Raw genomic sequence first — 14761 nt, 5'->3', positions numbered from 1 at the left:
CTGTAAAGGGTTGGAGGGCAAATGCTTAAGGCTTTGCATGCCAAGAGGAAAATTTCAGGGTATCATACACATCCTTGTTATATGAGACATTAATTTATATTAATTTAAAAGTAATTTAAATTAATAATTATATTAACTTATTATATTTTTTCCAAAAAATTATTTAAGACATTAATATAATAATTGAATATAACTTTCTCTTTGCAACATAGATCTACTCATGAGAACAACGGAGTTCTTTTTTATGGGTTAATGTATTGCTTTGCCAGGATTCAAAGATAGTACTCCTTACCATCAGAATCTGTTGTACACGCTTGTCTGTCACTGTGGACCGGTCACGAGATTTTGTGTGTCTCACCTTGACTGTGACTTCAGTTGACTGTCTTCATGGCTTGAAGGCATTGATCGAACCCCATTAGACTCCTCTCCATAACTTGCCTTGTTGCCCGTCGTGCATTACAGATAAGTCCCAGCCGGCTGAAGGTGAGATGGAGGGTCCTTAGTCACATAATTACACTGATTTTAAAATAATGAAAATTTCCAGGACGCCTGCATGGCTCAGTGGGTTGGGCCTCTTGCCTTCAGTTCAGGTCAGGATCACAGGATCCTGGGATCGAGCCTTGCATCGGGCTCTCTGCTCAGCAGGGAGCCTGCTTCCTCCTCTTTCTCTCTGCCTGTCTCTGCCTGCTTGTGATCTCTCTCTCTCTCTCTGTCAAATAAATAAATTCTTTAAAAAATAATGAAAATTTCCTTTGCATGTACACTGAGGTCTGGAAAACACTGCTGGAGCTGTCATCTGAGCTTGGAAGATGTTGCTTGTTTTGTCATCAAAACAATCATATGACAGAAGAAGTCTCACCCAATGGGCACGGTAGGGGCTAAATTCAGAGCTATTCCATGCTTGGTCGCTGTGGTTGAGGGCAGTTCTCCCAGCCATTGGTTTGCAAGCTGGGCTGCAGTGGGCTGCGTTTGCCCAGGGCCCATAGTTGTCCTGCCTAGGCTTCAGCTAAGTCTATATTGTCTTAGTTAGTGTAGTGTCAATGAGGCAGGAGGTATCTCCCAGTTCTGTTCTTCTTTCAGTATGATTTTGGCTATTTTAGTCCCTTTGCCATTCCGTGGGAATTTTAAAGTCACCTTGTTGATGTCTGTCATTGATACTGTAGAGATTTTGACTGGGATTGCACTGAATCTAAAAATCACTTTGGGGGAACTAAAGTCTTCGTACATCCGTCTACAGTCCATGAGTATGGTATATCTTCCCATTTATTTCATTTTTAAAAAACTTTCATTAACGTTCTTTCATCTAGATTCTGGACATATTTTGTTGAATGTACTTCTAAGTATTTCATTTTATTGATATTATCACAAATGATACCTTGAAAAAAACTTTGGTTTTCTGCTTGTTCCTTGCTAGTATATAGAAATACAACTGACTTTTGTATATTGACCTCATCTCCTGGGACCTTGCTGAACTCACCTATCAGTTGTAGAATTTTTTTTTGTAGATTTCTTGGGAAAATCATGATATTTGAGAGTAGAGACACTTTTCTTCTTACATTATTATTATTATTATCGTCATTATATGCCTTCCTTGTAATGTTTTTGTCTGGCTTTTGTATCAAGGTAATGCTGACCTCATAATATGAGTTGGGAAGTAGCTTACTTCTTCTACTTCGTGGAAGAGATTGTGTGGAATTTGTATCATTTCTTCCTTAGATATTTGTTAGAATTTGCCAATAAAACCATCTGAGTCATGGTTTCTCTCTTGGGATGCTTTTAAATACAAATATAATTTCTTTAGCAGATAAAAGACTTTCAGGCTACCTATTTCCTCTTGAGTGAATTTGGATAGCGTATGTCTTTCCGGGAATTGGTTTCACCTAGGTAGTAGAACATAGAGAAATCAGTGCTGTTACTGATAATATTCAGTTAATTTGAAATGTTTTCTTTATCCTGTTCTAAGTTCCCATGAATACTTTGGTGTATATATAAATTATTCTTTTTTTTTATTGAGCTGTTACTGTCCTAGTATGATATTCTTTTTTTTTTTTTAAGATTTTATTTATTTATTTGACAGACAGAGATCAGAAGTAGGCAGAGAGAGAGAGAGGAGGAAGCAGGCTCTCCGCGGAGCGGACAGCCCGATGCGGGGCTCGATCCCAGGACCCTGGGACCACGACCCGAGCCAAAGGCAGAGGCTTTAACCCACTGAGCCACCCAGGCGCCCCTAGTATGATATCCTCTTAATTAATGAAGTTATATAACAACAAATTTAATAATGTGGATAGTTTCTGGTTGTTATCTGTCCCTTTCAGAATTTTCTTGCCTGATTTCATACTTTTGGGCTTCCTGTGGATTTCTGAATCAGTTTTTAAAAAATCTTGTTGAAATCTTTATTGGTGCTATGTAAAATTTGTAGATTTATTTAGGAGAATTAAAATCTTCATACTGACTCTTCCTTTGCAGTGATATGTCTCCCCGGGGACACCCTGATGGCTGGTTGGTTAAGTGTACATCTCTTGATTTGGCTCAGGTCATGATCTCAGGGATGTTAGATCAAGCCCCATGTTGGGCTGGGCGTGGAGCCTCCTTAAGAGTCTCCCTCTGCCCCTGCCCCTCCACCCCTCTACGCCTCCACTGCTTGCTCTAAATTTTTAATACTTGTTTATTTATTTGGAAGGGAGAGAGAGAGTGTGCACACACGTGTGCACAGGTGAATGTGGGGGAGGCAGAGAGGGAGACCTGCATGGCTCTGCATTTGTATATGTAATATCAGTGTGTTATAAGCAAGCCTTTTCTAAGGTTAAAAAGAGAGAGAGAGATCCAGGAATACATGGTGGATTTTATCAAATGCCTTGTTGGAATTTATTGACACAATAATATGTTTTGAATCTTTTGACCAGTAAATACGGTGAATTACACCAACACATCTCATGATAGTGAAAACAGTGAATGATTTCTGTATTTCTGGGATGGATTTCCCGTTTGTTCATGGTGTTTTATTCCTTTCATGGACCTCATCAAGGGCTTTTCTCTCTTTTCTTCAGTGGGAACGAGTTGTAGTTTTTTTGTTTGGGTGGTGGATTGGTTGATTATAAATGCCATCCTTCTCAGAGTTTGGGATCACTGTTATGGTAACAGGTTTTTAAGTACCGGACGTTTTCTGGCTTTACGTTTATAGATCAGATCGAGTAGCATCAGAACAAACTGTTCCTTGCAGTTGAAAACGACTCACCCATTTGAGTTATTACTGCTTGTCCTTCTCTGCAGGCTCTTGGACAACTTTCTCGATTTCTTCACAGTTTATTTGCAGAAATATTTAGGTTTTTAACAGTCTCTTCCTGGGGGCGCCTGGGTGGCTCTGTGGGTTAAGCCTCTGCCTTCAGCTCTGGTCATGATCTCAGGGTCCTGGGATGGAGCCCCCTGTATTAAATGTGATGCCCACGCCCCTTGCCGGGTGAGTCGGCAGTGCCCCCATGAGAGCGGACAGAGTTTCCTGCCCTGTTGCGTTGATGCTGGAATGGTTAGCAAGTGTGTGTGGGAAGACGCTTGAAATGCATTTGTGCGGTTTGCCTTGACCTTTGCCACTAGAGCAGCTTGCCACGAGAGATGTGCAGAGCAGACTTGCATGCGTCTCCGCCAGCCACGCTAACAAACCACCCTGGACCGGGTGCCGGAAACAACACGAATTTATTTCTGGAGGCTGGACGTGCAAGACCCAGGTGCCGGCAAGGTTGGATCTTCCGGCCAGTTCAGTCCCTCCGCTGGGCTTACAGGTGGCTGCCCCGGGCTCATGCTCACCTGGTCTTCCCTCTGCTCCCGGTAGCCCTGGCCCACATCTCCTCTCACCGTTAAGGGCACAGTCAGGCCACCCTCACCGCCTCGTTTTGCCTTCATTGCCTCTGGAAAGGCCCTGCCTCTCAGAACAGTCACAGGCTGAGATCCTAGGGACGAGGACCTCAACACCGCGGTTGGTGGGGGGCACAATTCAGCGCATAACCAGACCTAAAGGCCAGACCAGCCAAACCCAGGAGGCAGCAGGCCATGAGCAGACATTTACTCTGCGGTTGGGGTTGTCAGATAAGAAGCCTGCCCCCAAGGTTGACTAATATAATTGTGTCTTGTAGTCACTCTTTTTTTATGGAGGTGAAATTCACATCACACAATGAGACTCTTTAAAGTGTATCTTCCGGGGCGGCTGGTGGCCCTGTCTGTTGGTGTGGCGCTCTTGATTTCGGCTCCGGTCATGACCCTGGGGTCCTGGGATTGAGCCCCGCATCGGGCTCCCTGCTTGGTGGGGAGTCTGCTTCCCCCTCTCCCTCTGCCACTCCCCCTGCTCATGCTCTCTCTCAAATTAATAAATCTTACAAAAACTCATGGAGCCCATCTCCAGCGACGTTTAGTGCTCGCAGCACTGTTTCTTCAGTTCCCGGCGGGCAGTGTCGGAGAGCCTTCTCCCTGAGGAATATGCATCCCTCAGTTCTTTCACCGACGGGAAAACATCTTCATGGAAGTGAAAATCGCATTGTGGTGGGAGCTAAAAGTCAAAGCCTGTGACCCTGGGAAGCAGAGCATGAAGGGGAAGGAACTCGCGGCTTGGCTGGCCTGCCCTTCTTCACAGGCCCGACCCTACACTCGCTGCGGCCCCGGAATGCCTGGAGTTGTGTGTCCGTATCTACGGAGAGCTCAGCACCTGCCGGCCCAGCTCTTGGGTCTGGCAACTCGGTGGCAGAACAACACAAAACAAAACAAAAAATCAGGTCAAAAAAACCACAAAAAAGCAAAAAGCCCCGACTCCCTGCCTTCGTGGGGCATGCGTTCTAGAGGGAAATCAGACCAACAGCGCATTCAGTGGTGTAAATGGGCTACGAAGAACGAACACAGAGGACTGGTGGCATTTCCGAAATTTTACACAGGGTGGAAGAAAGGCCTCATGGAGATGGCGGCTTTCTGTGGGGGTGATGCCCCAGGGGGGCAAGCTGAAGCCAGTTGTGTCCCCTCTGGGTCATGGCCAGGCCTGCCGCAGGCAGGAAGTGGGAAAGGAGAAGAGCTGGGGAGGGCTTCGCATGTTCTCATGCCCCTGCTGGGAAGGGGGATTGGGGGCCGTGGAGTCACAGGGGCTGGGGGCTGGGGCAGGAATAGCCCTGCGCCCACTGCAGAACCCCGGTGCAGGCTGCAGACAAACAGAGGTCACCCCAGTGTCCTGCACTGCAACCCCAAAGAGCCAGCGAGGTCCCCCCTGGGGGTGTCAGCCCAGCCGGGGCACAGGGGTGTGGAGAGGTGTGCAGGGGAGAGGCAGCCCGCAGCAAGGCAGGGGCAGCACTCTGAAAGCTCCTGGAGGACCGATATCTGCCTGGTTTGCTTCCCAGCCGCTGCTGATGCCTCCCCTCCACGTGAGAATGTGCAAGAATTTAAAACTTCTTCTTTGGAAGAATTTCACCTTGAAGGTGGGTATGACGCTCGGTGCGGCCATGGGCGTCTCCTGGGGCGGGACTGAATGTCGAAGTCAGGTTGGGTTCTAATAATGGAGGAAAGAAAAAAAATCAGCTTAGAACGGGGCCCCTTTCTGCAAGTCCGGTCGGTTCCCATTGGAGCTCTGCGAACTGTCCTAGGGGAAGCCTCGGCACCGGGTGACTTAACACGTGCGTCCTGCTTCGGGTGAACACATGCTTTCCTTTCTGCTGCAGAAGCGGAAGCCCCTGGTCGCCGTGCTCGAGGCCCTCACGCCGCTGTTGTTCTCTGCGATCGCCATGTACCTTCGCGTCCACAGTGTGCCCAGGAAATGGCCTCCTCTGAACCACCCCGCCGTCAACATCAGTTTGCTGCCAGCGTTCTTCTACTTCCCCACGCAGGCTAAATACCAGCTCGCGTACATCCCGTCCCAGAGCGACGCGCTGAGGGCTGTCACGGAGATGGTGCAGGACGCCTTCGATGTTGAGTTTGAAGGTGAGACATGAAGATGGGGGAGGGGCCGGGGGAGGGCATTTTTCCAGAGTTGGAGGCCTTCTCCAGAGGGTGTTCACGGACATGATTCCAAATCGGGGTCTCCGAATCCGAGAAAGTCTGCAGAGGTGGTGGGAGAGCAGCCCGGGGGGGACTCGGATCCTGCAGCTGTGCCCCCGACACTTGAGAGATTCTGAATTAGTGTTCCGATGGGTCTCTCTTCTCCTCCTGACCCCTTCTAGTCCCGTCTCTGCATGGAGCCAGGGAGATCTCTCAGAGTTCAGCAGGGACTGGCCAGCCGGTGCTTCAGCCCCTCCAGTTGCTTATACTGCACAGGAGGTGGAAGAGCCAGGCAGACCCTTCTCCAGGCTCCCCTGCGCCCCACACGCCTCCTGAGGGCTGTGCCGGCCTATCCTCTTAATGGCGCTTAGCTAAGCAGCTGGGGCTTAGGTCTCTCACCCTTGCCTCCGTCTCTCTCACCGCACAGCCACTAATGGCTCTCTGGGCGGCACCTGCCATCCCTGGTGGGGCTCCGGCTCCACGAGGACAGAGGCCCACGTCTGTTCTGCTCCCCTCTGGGCCTACCACGTGCCTGGCACCTACTGCCCCCTTGGTACACATTGGCTGGATGGATGAATGCACTGAGGCCGACATGGCCTTTCAAAACACAGAGTCCACAAAACGTGAGGTGATTTCCCAAAGTTCTAATTATGGCATATGTTTTTGTAAAGGCATTTCAGTAACGCAGAAGGTACAGAGTGAAAAGGCGGGGCTGTCCCCATGCAGCCCGGAGCACTCCTCGTGCACACACTCCTTTCAAAGCCCGCCCGTGGACATGCGTGCTGGGACGGCTGTTTGGTGCCTTGTGCTTGCCTAGCGCCCTGAAATCCCGTGCCAGTCCAGTCGTATCTTTCACAAATGTGAGATTGTGAAATGAACTACGGGGGTGACCTTAGGGCTCGAGGACGGCCAGAGGGGGGCCTGCCATAGGGTTGGGGAGCTGGCAGCCGTGAGCGAGGAAGGAAGTGGGGAGAGTGGTCCCGCTGAGGTCGGAGTGTCTGCAGGAGCCTCAAAGGCCTTGTCCAGGTCCTGGGTTTCCTTCTCATTCCCAACGCTGCCCAGGGTTTGTTTTTTTTTTTTTAAATAAGATTTTATTTATGTATTTGACAGACAGAGATCACAAGCAGGCAGAGAGGCAGGCAGAGAGAGAGGAGGAAGCAGGCTCCCTGCCGAGCAGAGAGCTGGATGCTGGGCTTGATCCCAGGACCCTGAGATCATGACCCGAGCCGAAGGCAGAGGCTCAACCCACTGAGCCAGCCAGGTGCCCCGGGAAGGGTTTTAAGAAGAGAAGTTACCTGATTTGTTCTAGAAAAGCCAACTCTGACTGTTTTCTGGAAGAAAGACCAGGGCCCGTGGTCTTCACAGACATTCAGGAGAAGGCCGGGGAGGGCGCTGGACACATAGGCAGACACGGAGCTGTGTGGATGAATTCGAGATCAGTCTACAGCCGGAGGGGCGCCTGGGTGGCTCCGTGGGTTGGCTGTCTGCCTTTGGCTCAGGTCGTGATCCCAGGTTCCTGGGATTGAATCCCGCATCGGGCTCCCTGCTCAGCGGGGAGCCTGCTTCTCCCTTTCCCTCTGCAGCTCCCCCTGCTTGTTCTCTCTCTCTCTCTCTCTGAAATAAATAGAATATATATATTTTTTAAATCTGCAGTGGGACATGGTGGGTCAGAAGCCCTCCTGCCCGCTTTGGGCCTTTCTCAGTGGGCAGCCCTCCTGCTCCCAAAACATTCAGGCTTTGAATCCGGGCTGGTTTTCCACCCCATTTCTAGGGATCCCTCAGTGGCCTCCGCCAAGAGGAAAGCATTTCTATTCTGTCTTTCCTTAAGATCCCAGCTCAGGCAGTTTATCTTTTCTTGGGGTCGAGGTCTTCAACGTTTGCTTCTGTTTTATTGCTTCTGGCTCCTGTCTTGTCGTATTGCCGTGGGTATTCTGCCCCAGGTGTTGGGCTGACCCCTGCTAAGAGGAATGTGGCGCTGACTGTGGGTTCCAGGGCTTTCCTTCCAGTCCTTGCATGGCTCGCGGCCACCCTCCGTGTGCTCGCAGGTTTGCAGAAGGCTCAAGGGAGTGAGTGAGGCTTGCGGCCCTCATCTGAGAAGTGGGAGCCCCTGCCCAGGGAGGACGGCAATGGGTGGGCTGCGTGGGCCATCCCGCCAGCCCCTCATGGGCTGGGTCTTCTCTCCGCAGTTCTAGGCTATTCTTCAGTGCCCGTCTTTGAGAATTACATAATCCAGGATCCCAAAGGCTTCTATGTGTGGGCTGGAATTGTCTTGGGTCACAGCTTCAGGGACAGCAAGCAGCCCCTGCCATTGAAGGTAAGGACAGCCTCTCTGGCACGGCCTGATGGCACTGCCCAGCCCGGGGGGGTGAGTCCATGAGCGAGTCTTGTCACCTGAGCTGTCCCTCTGTTGTCCTGTGTTACTGTCTTACTGCCGGAGGAGGGAAGTCAGTCCTCCGGGCTTCACTCCTTGCGGCCTAGACCCAGGGGCCCCTCCGGTTCTCAGGCTCCTTCCAAGGGAAGCCTTGTGCAGGGGAGGCTACCTCCGAGGGGAGGGGAACATGCGTGCCAACCGCCTGGTTACGGACTGGAGCCCAATCCACAACTGCTGGCCGTCTAGCTGTGGGAAGGGCACTGGCCTTTCTGGGGCTCAGTTTCCTTGCCAGCATAATGGGATTAATAGTAGTTCCTAACTTGGAGTCTTAAATGAGTTTGTGCCCAGAAGGGAGCTGGGAAGAGGCATTTTCCAGAAGGACTGGTCCTAGTCACCACGGTGACAGGCACGGACTCAAAGTGGGAGGTCTGTCTGCCTGAGGGGAAGGCAGGCGCTCCTGTCTGGGGTGGGAAAGCTTTGGTGTCGGGCCATACCGTCACGTCTAGAGTGTCAGAACCTGCGTGGGGTGCTGGAAGGCAGAGACGGACGTACGTATCCACAGCCAGCAACGCGTGGCTAGCATGTAGACCAGGCTCGCCCTGGGGTCACCGACTGAACCCCACAGTCCATAACACCTCCCCCTTCCCTGACGAGGAAACCACAAAAAGGTCACGTGACTTGCCCAACCGTGGCCTCCTCACGGGGGCTCCGGGCCGGCTTCAGGCCCGGGGCTGCTCTGTCCTGGGTCCTCTGGGCGTCAGGGTCTGGTGACCGTGGTCCCCCTTCCCCCCACAGATCAAGTACCGCCTGCGCCTGAGCAGCGTGCACAGGAGCCCCTTGGCCTTGAAGGTCGCCGCTGACCATGAGCGCCTGGAGGGCTGGTGCACAGGCCTGCGCTACCCTCTGAACCCTAGCCAAGTGTCCCGGGCCTTCGGACATTTCGACGGGGGCCTCCCTGGTGAGGAAGCCTGCGTGCGCGCCACCTGGCCCTGAACGTTTCGGGAGAGGATGAGGGAGAAATTATCAGAGGAAGCGGCAGTGAGGCGTCCCCCTGTGTTGCAGCGGCGCCAAACTGCTCTGCGAAGGAAGGAAGCGTTTTACAGAAACAAGGAGGGGGCGTCCCTTAGGTTTCTGTGCACACTAACATTTGCCTTAGCTTCCAGCAGGCTGGGGACACCCGCTCGTCCTCCTGAAGGACGCACGTTCCCCGTGTCACCGTAGAGCTCTGGGCTCCCTCTTTGTCAGGGGCTGGGGGGGCTCTCCCTGCAGGGCACAAGCTGCTCGCAGGACAGGGCGCCGACAAGCCGCACCTCACTGTGGGACGAGCCCACACCCTGGGCCTGCCCGGCCAGCGGCCAGCGAGGGAGTGTAAACCAAGGGCTCACAGACCCATGTGATTCCAGAAAGTTTCCAGCCCTTCTGCGGAGGAAACTCCAACACGCAGTCAAGACCACGTGACACTCCTGGGATTTTAGTACCGACCGTGTGTTCCTCCCACGTTCAACCTCCCGGATCTGGGGCCCACGGGGGGCTGGGCCCTCGGGAGACCTTGGATGCCTCCACCTCACTCCTGTGCGCCCCGCCCTGCCTCTGCCCACAGGAGGGCCCAGAACCGCGCTTGGAGGTAGGGCCATTGCCTCTTACAAGACCCCCAGGCCTGGGTCTCTGCCCTTCACCTTTCATCTTTTCCCAAAAGATGATCTCAGCCCACCGACGACACTGTATCAGAACAAGGGCTGCTTACGGTCACGACTGTTTGTGAGGCTTGGCAGCAAACGCCGATGCCCGTTACCCTCGGAACACAGTGGTGACCGCTCAGAGACAGGTCATAGTTGGGGAGGGGCACCGTGTCTCCCAAGTGCTTTGAACTGAACCATGCCATGCGTCTTGGATGACTGGAAGTGCAGAGCGGGCCCCCTTTCCCGGGAGCCCGAGCCCCGAGCAGAGGGGCTGTGGGCCCATCACACGAGAGCATTGTGGGGCACATCCCTTGTCTCCTCGGGACACCTTTGCCCCGGTCTCTGTGATTGGTCTCTGTGCCAATCACAGCCATGGGGGCCGTGGCGACTCTGCTCCTCCTTCCACGCAGCAGCAGGAAGTGGGGAGCCTGTCGCCCCCCCCTTCGGCATGCCTTCATGACCCGTTAGCCACGACCGTCTGACTCATCGGGTGTCCTGCCGCGTGGGTCTTCCTGGGTGTCTCATGCCCAGTGTGCGCTCTGCTCTCATTCAGGATACAGCAAGGAAGGCTTCCTGACCCTACAGCATGCGCTGGACAAGGCCATCATGCGGCACCACGCCCACAATGCCACCGCCCAGATGTTCCAGGATCTCACAGTGCTGGTGAAGCAGTTCCCGCACGGAGCCCACACCCAGGACACGTTCTTGCTGGTCCTGCAGAGCGAGTTCCCTCTCCTGCTCACGCTCAGCTTCCTCTGCCTCGAGCTCATCATCATCAATTCCGTGGCCCGGGAGAAGGAGAAGAGGCTGAAGGTAACCGGGCCGGCGTGGGACGCGAGCCTCTGCCGCATGAGAAATGCCCCGAGCGGGGTGAGGCCAAGGCAGGGCAGAGGTTGCCAAGGCCTCATAGGGGCCTCCAAGGGGAGCTGGTTGGTGGACGGTCTTCTGTCCTTGGACCCACTCATCACTGAGGCGACCCCATCTGTTGTGACGATGTGAGCCCTTGCTTTGGGGCTTGGGCGGGGGCACCGATCTGGAGGGGCTTGCTGAGGGGTTCCCTGAGAAACGCACAGGAGGGGAGTGACCCCCTGGGAGCAGCTTGCTGTTTTGCCGCTGTAGCTAGGAGCCCTCTGCCGGGAGGCCCCGCCGGGCACAGGGCTGCTCCCGCCGGTTTCCCTGCTGTCCTCGCTCCCGTGACTTCTCTCCTCACGGTTCTCTCTTTGGAGGCCATCGACCTTCTTACTCTCTAATTTTCTTCCCCTTTGGCGGATTCTTGTGACTGTGCCTAGATATAGCTTCCAGGGACCCTGCCTGGCCACACCTGCCGTGGCTGTTTGCTCTGCGTGCTGGCGCATACAGCGTGCTCTAGACCGAGGCCGGCTGGGCAGGGGTGGTGGGCGTCTCAGCCGAACTCGTGAGACCGCTAGCTCTTCTGCTTTCCGCAGGAGTACATGTGCATGATGGGGGCGAGCAGCCGGCAGCACTGGGCCGCCTGGTTCCTCACATTCTTCATCTCTGCCCTTATCGCCGTCTCTCTCATGACTGTCCTCTTCTGCACGCAGGTATGCGTCTCCGGGCCCCGGGAGGTGCTCAGCGGTGCAGAGGGGGGCCGGGGGTGTGTGCTGAGGCTCGGCCCCCGGCGAGCACACAGCTAGTGGTACCGCAGCTTGGTGGGGCTCAGGCGCAGAACCTGCACTGCCCAGGAGAGCCTGACCCTCCTTCCACTCTCGGGTCTGCAAGGGCTGGCCACGGGCATGGTTAGTTTCATTAGGAAAGTGGAATTCCAAGAGATGTGTTTCAGAAACTTTAAGACATGGCACATTTTGCACTCTACGCAGAGTTGAAAACAGTTCTTGGAAGAGATGAGGATGTCTCTCAGGCCCCTGCTACCTTGTTAAATTTTCCTTCCACGTTACTGTTGAAATTCAGGATTCCGATTTGCTAACTTCCATTCAAGGACTAAATTATCATCCCCCATGTGGATGTATGAAAATCTACCTTCTAAATTGCCAACGTTGGGGCCCTTTGGGTAAGGGAAGGCAAGAAAACCCAGCCACACAGCACAACACGTAAAACAAAGAAAATGGCCAGGAAGTGTCAAAAAGAGGAGACAGACGTAAGCTACCAAAAGGAATACTGTAGTCCTCTGTAATAGTGACAGTGACCAATGCGATAAAGTCCCTCATGACAGCAAGAGATTCACCCTGCATTCAGACTTGTGCCTTCTTTAAAGAACGGTGCACGGACAAGGCATCATCTGTAAATGATGATGGACACCGGACCAAAGTCTGCCTCCCAAAAATCGGCATGTGTTGTTTAATTAGGATCATCTCGTGCGTTTTCGGTGTGTGTGTGTGTTTAATTCCTGCCTTGTTAACGGGTATTTCGTGTCTTCCCATTCCCTCCATGTAAAAATGGCGCCCGCCTGTGGCTGCCTCGCAGGTGAACGGTGTGACGGTGTTCAGAAACAGCGACCCTAGTTTGATATTCGTTTTTCTACTATGCTTTGCTATGGCCACCATTTTCTTTGCATTCATGATCAGCACATTCTTTCAAAAAGGTGAGTCCCGACGCCGCTGGCTGTCAGGGAGGGTGTTCATGACTTCTCTTTCTGGCAGTGCCGCTCTTTGGGTCACCCACGGCATGAATTATCGTGCCTCCAAAGCCAGGTTGTCACCTCTGCACTTACTGTAACAATGGGCTAATTCCATGCCCCATCAAAGGCTTAGGGAACCAGCTCGGGTAGGTATGTTTTTCTGCTGTTTGGCTTCTCAATGTCGTTTCAGAGGGATACAAATGGTTAAGTCCCACATTGGACGGAGATGAGGGGTCAGGCATCAGTGCTGATGGTTTCCCAGATCTTGGTTGTGACTTGGGCACAAAGGTAGGGTAGCTTCCAGGACACCACAGTAAGAATAGAATTCCTGGGACTTCGGTCCTGTCAGGAGGGGTATTACCTCTAAAATTATTGGGAGAATCAGGGGCGTCTGGGTGGCTCAGTGGGTTAAAGCCTCTGCCTTTGGCTCAGGTCGTGATCCCAGGGTCCTGGGATCGAGCCCTGTATCAGGCTCTCTGCTTAGCAGGGAGCCTGCTTCCCCCTCTCTCTGCCTGCCTCTTTGCCTACTTGTGATCTCTGTCAAATAAATAAATAAAATCTCTAAAATAAAACAAAATTATTGGGAGAATCAATGAACTACTAGGGACACAAATAACAGGAAATGGGGTCAAAGTCAGAGTATAGGAGAATTCCAATAGAGAGGCAGAGGTAAAAACATTCATGGAGGGTGGGTCCAGCAGCTGGTGACAGAAAGAGGGCTTACGAGAACTTGGGCAAAAATCAAAATATGTTATAAATGAAGCCAGGCAGTTTACTCTTGACATCTGTGAATATTTTACATCAAACATCACGTTGTAATAGTCTAATATGTGGGTCCTGGCAAATACCGACTCCGCCAAGATGGGAGTGTGTTCCTTGGGAGGTTGACTGCGCCTGGACGCTGTCTCCTGATTTGAACGCTATACCAAGTCCCCCCCCACTCCCGCAGTAGCTCCAGGACAAGCATGGCTGGAGTCGGGGTCGAGCAAGAGAATTATGTGGGGACCCTGGAGCACGAGTATCAAAGCGTACTTCAAAGTTAAGGCTAACATGGTGCTGAAAACAAAAACCCAAAATACTGAACTTGTGGTCAAGCACAAGAAGGAAGCAGAGGGCTGGAAAGAAAAGGCAAAACCAGAGAGGTCAGATGCACAGCAAAGCAAGACCAGACTAGAGAGCAAATAGCAGCAAGAGTCACAAGTGGGATCAGGAATGTAGCGCCGCTGCAGAGTTCGCGATCAACCGGTTTTTGACGAAGGGGCTGGGACAATTCAGCAGGGCAGGTTTAGTCTTTTCAACAAAGAGAGCTGGACCAGCTGCGTGTGTACACACACAAGGATGACGTTGGACCTCCGCCTCACACGGTACGTAAGAATTAACTCAAAGTTGCTTATAAACCCAAAGGTAAGAGCTAAAACTGCAAAACCTTTAAAAGAAAATTCAGCCATGAATCTTTGTGATCTTGGGTTAGACGGTGTTTTCTCAGACATGACACCAACAGCATAAGCCATAAGGAAGAGGCTCGATAAATTGGATTAAATCAATATTAAAAACTTTTGTGCTTCAAAGGATACCATCAAGAAAGTAGAAAGACAGTCCACAGAATAAATGAAAGAAAACTTAGAATTGAAAAATAAGAACACAGATATTCCAGACTCATTCTGTAGGATACCATTATCTGGATACCCAAACCAGGAAAGACAGCAGACCAGTAAAACTACACACCAGTATTCCTTATAAAGAAAGATGTAAAAAGTCCTCAACAAAATACTGGCAAACTAAACCAACAGCATAGTTAAATGATTACACACCATGCCAAGGGGGATTTATACCAAGGATACAAGGATAATCACCACTGTATTTTAAGTATACTCGAATTAAAATAAAAAGCTTAAAAAAAAGAATAATTCAACATATGAAAAACAATATATTTAACACACTACTTTGGATGCAGGAAAAAATAAACACAATTTTATTCACTTTTATTTGTCTCAAATGATACTGAAAAAGCATGGGACAAAATCCAGTGCTTTTCTTCTTCTTCTTCTTTTTTTTTTTTTTAAAGATTTTATTTATTTATTTGACAGAGAGAGATCACAAGTAGGCAGAGAG

At 51.5% G+C, this 14761-nt stretch overlaps 1 protein-coding gene across 1 annotated transcript in view; it reads left to right on the top strand.

Annotated features, from left to right (window-relative positions):
* Positions 1-5251: 5251 nt before the first annotated feature.
* Positions 5252-14761, top strand: part of LOC132027121 (ATP-binding cassette sub-family A member 17-like) — a 58474-nt gene continuing 48964 nt past the window's right edge. The window contains exons 1-7 of the mRNA XM_059415897.1: positions 5252-5447; positions 5688-5946; positions 8190-8317; positions 9170-9332; positions 10607-10866; positions 11499-11615; positions 12496-12613. Of these exons, the coding sequence (XP_059271880.1) occupies positions 5379-5447; positions 5688-5946; positions 8190-8317; positions 9170-9332; positions 10607-10866; positions 11499-11615; positions 12496-12613 (1114 nt within the window). The 5' untranslated portion in view covers positions 5252-5378. The remainder of the gene's footprint in view (positions 5448-5687; positions 5947-8189; positions 8318-9169; positions 9333-10606; positions 10867-11498; positions 11616-12495; positions 12614-14761) is intronic.

The sequence above is a fragment of the Mustela nigripes genome, chromosome 11 (assembly GCF_022355385.1).
Source record: "Mustela nigripes isolate SB6536 chromosome 11, MUSNIG.SB6536, whole genome shotgun sequence".
Taxonomy (NCBI): Eukaryota; Metazoa; Chordata; class Mammalia; order Carnivora; family Mustelidae; genus Mustela; species Mustela nigripes.
This window is presented reverse-complemented; position numbering and strand designations above follow the sequence as displayed.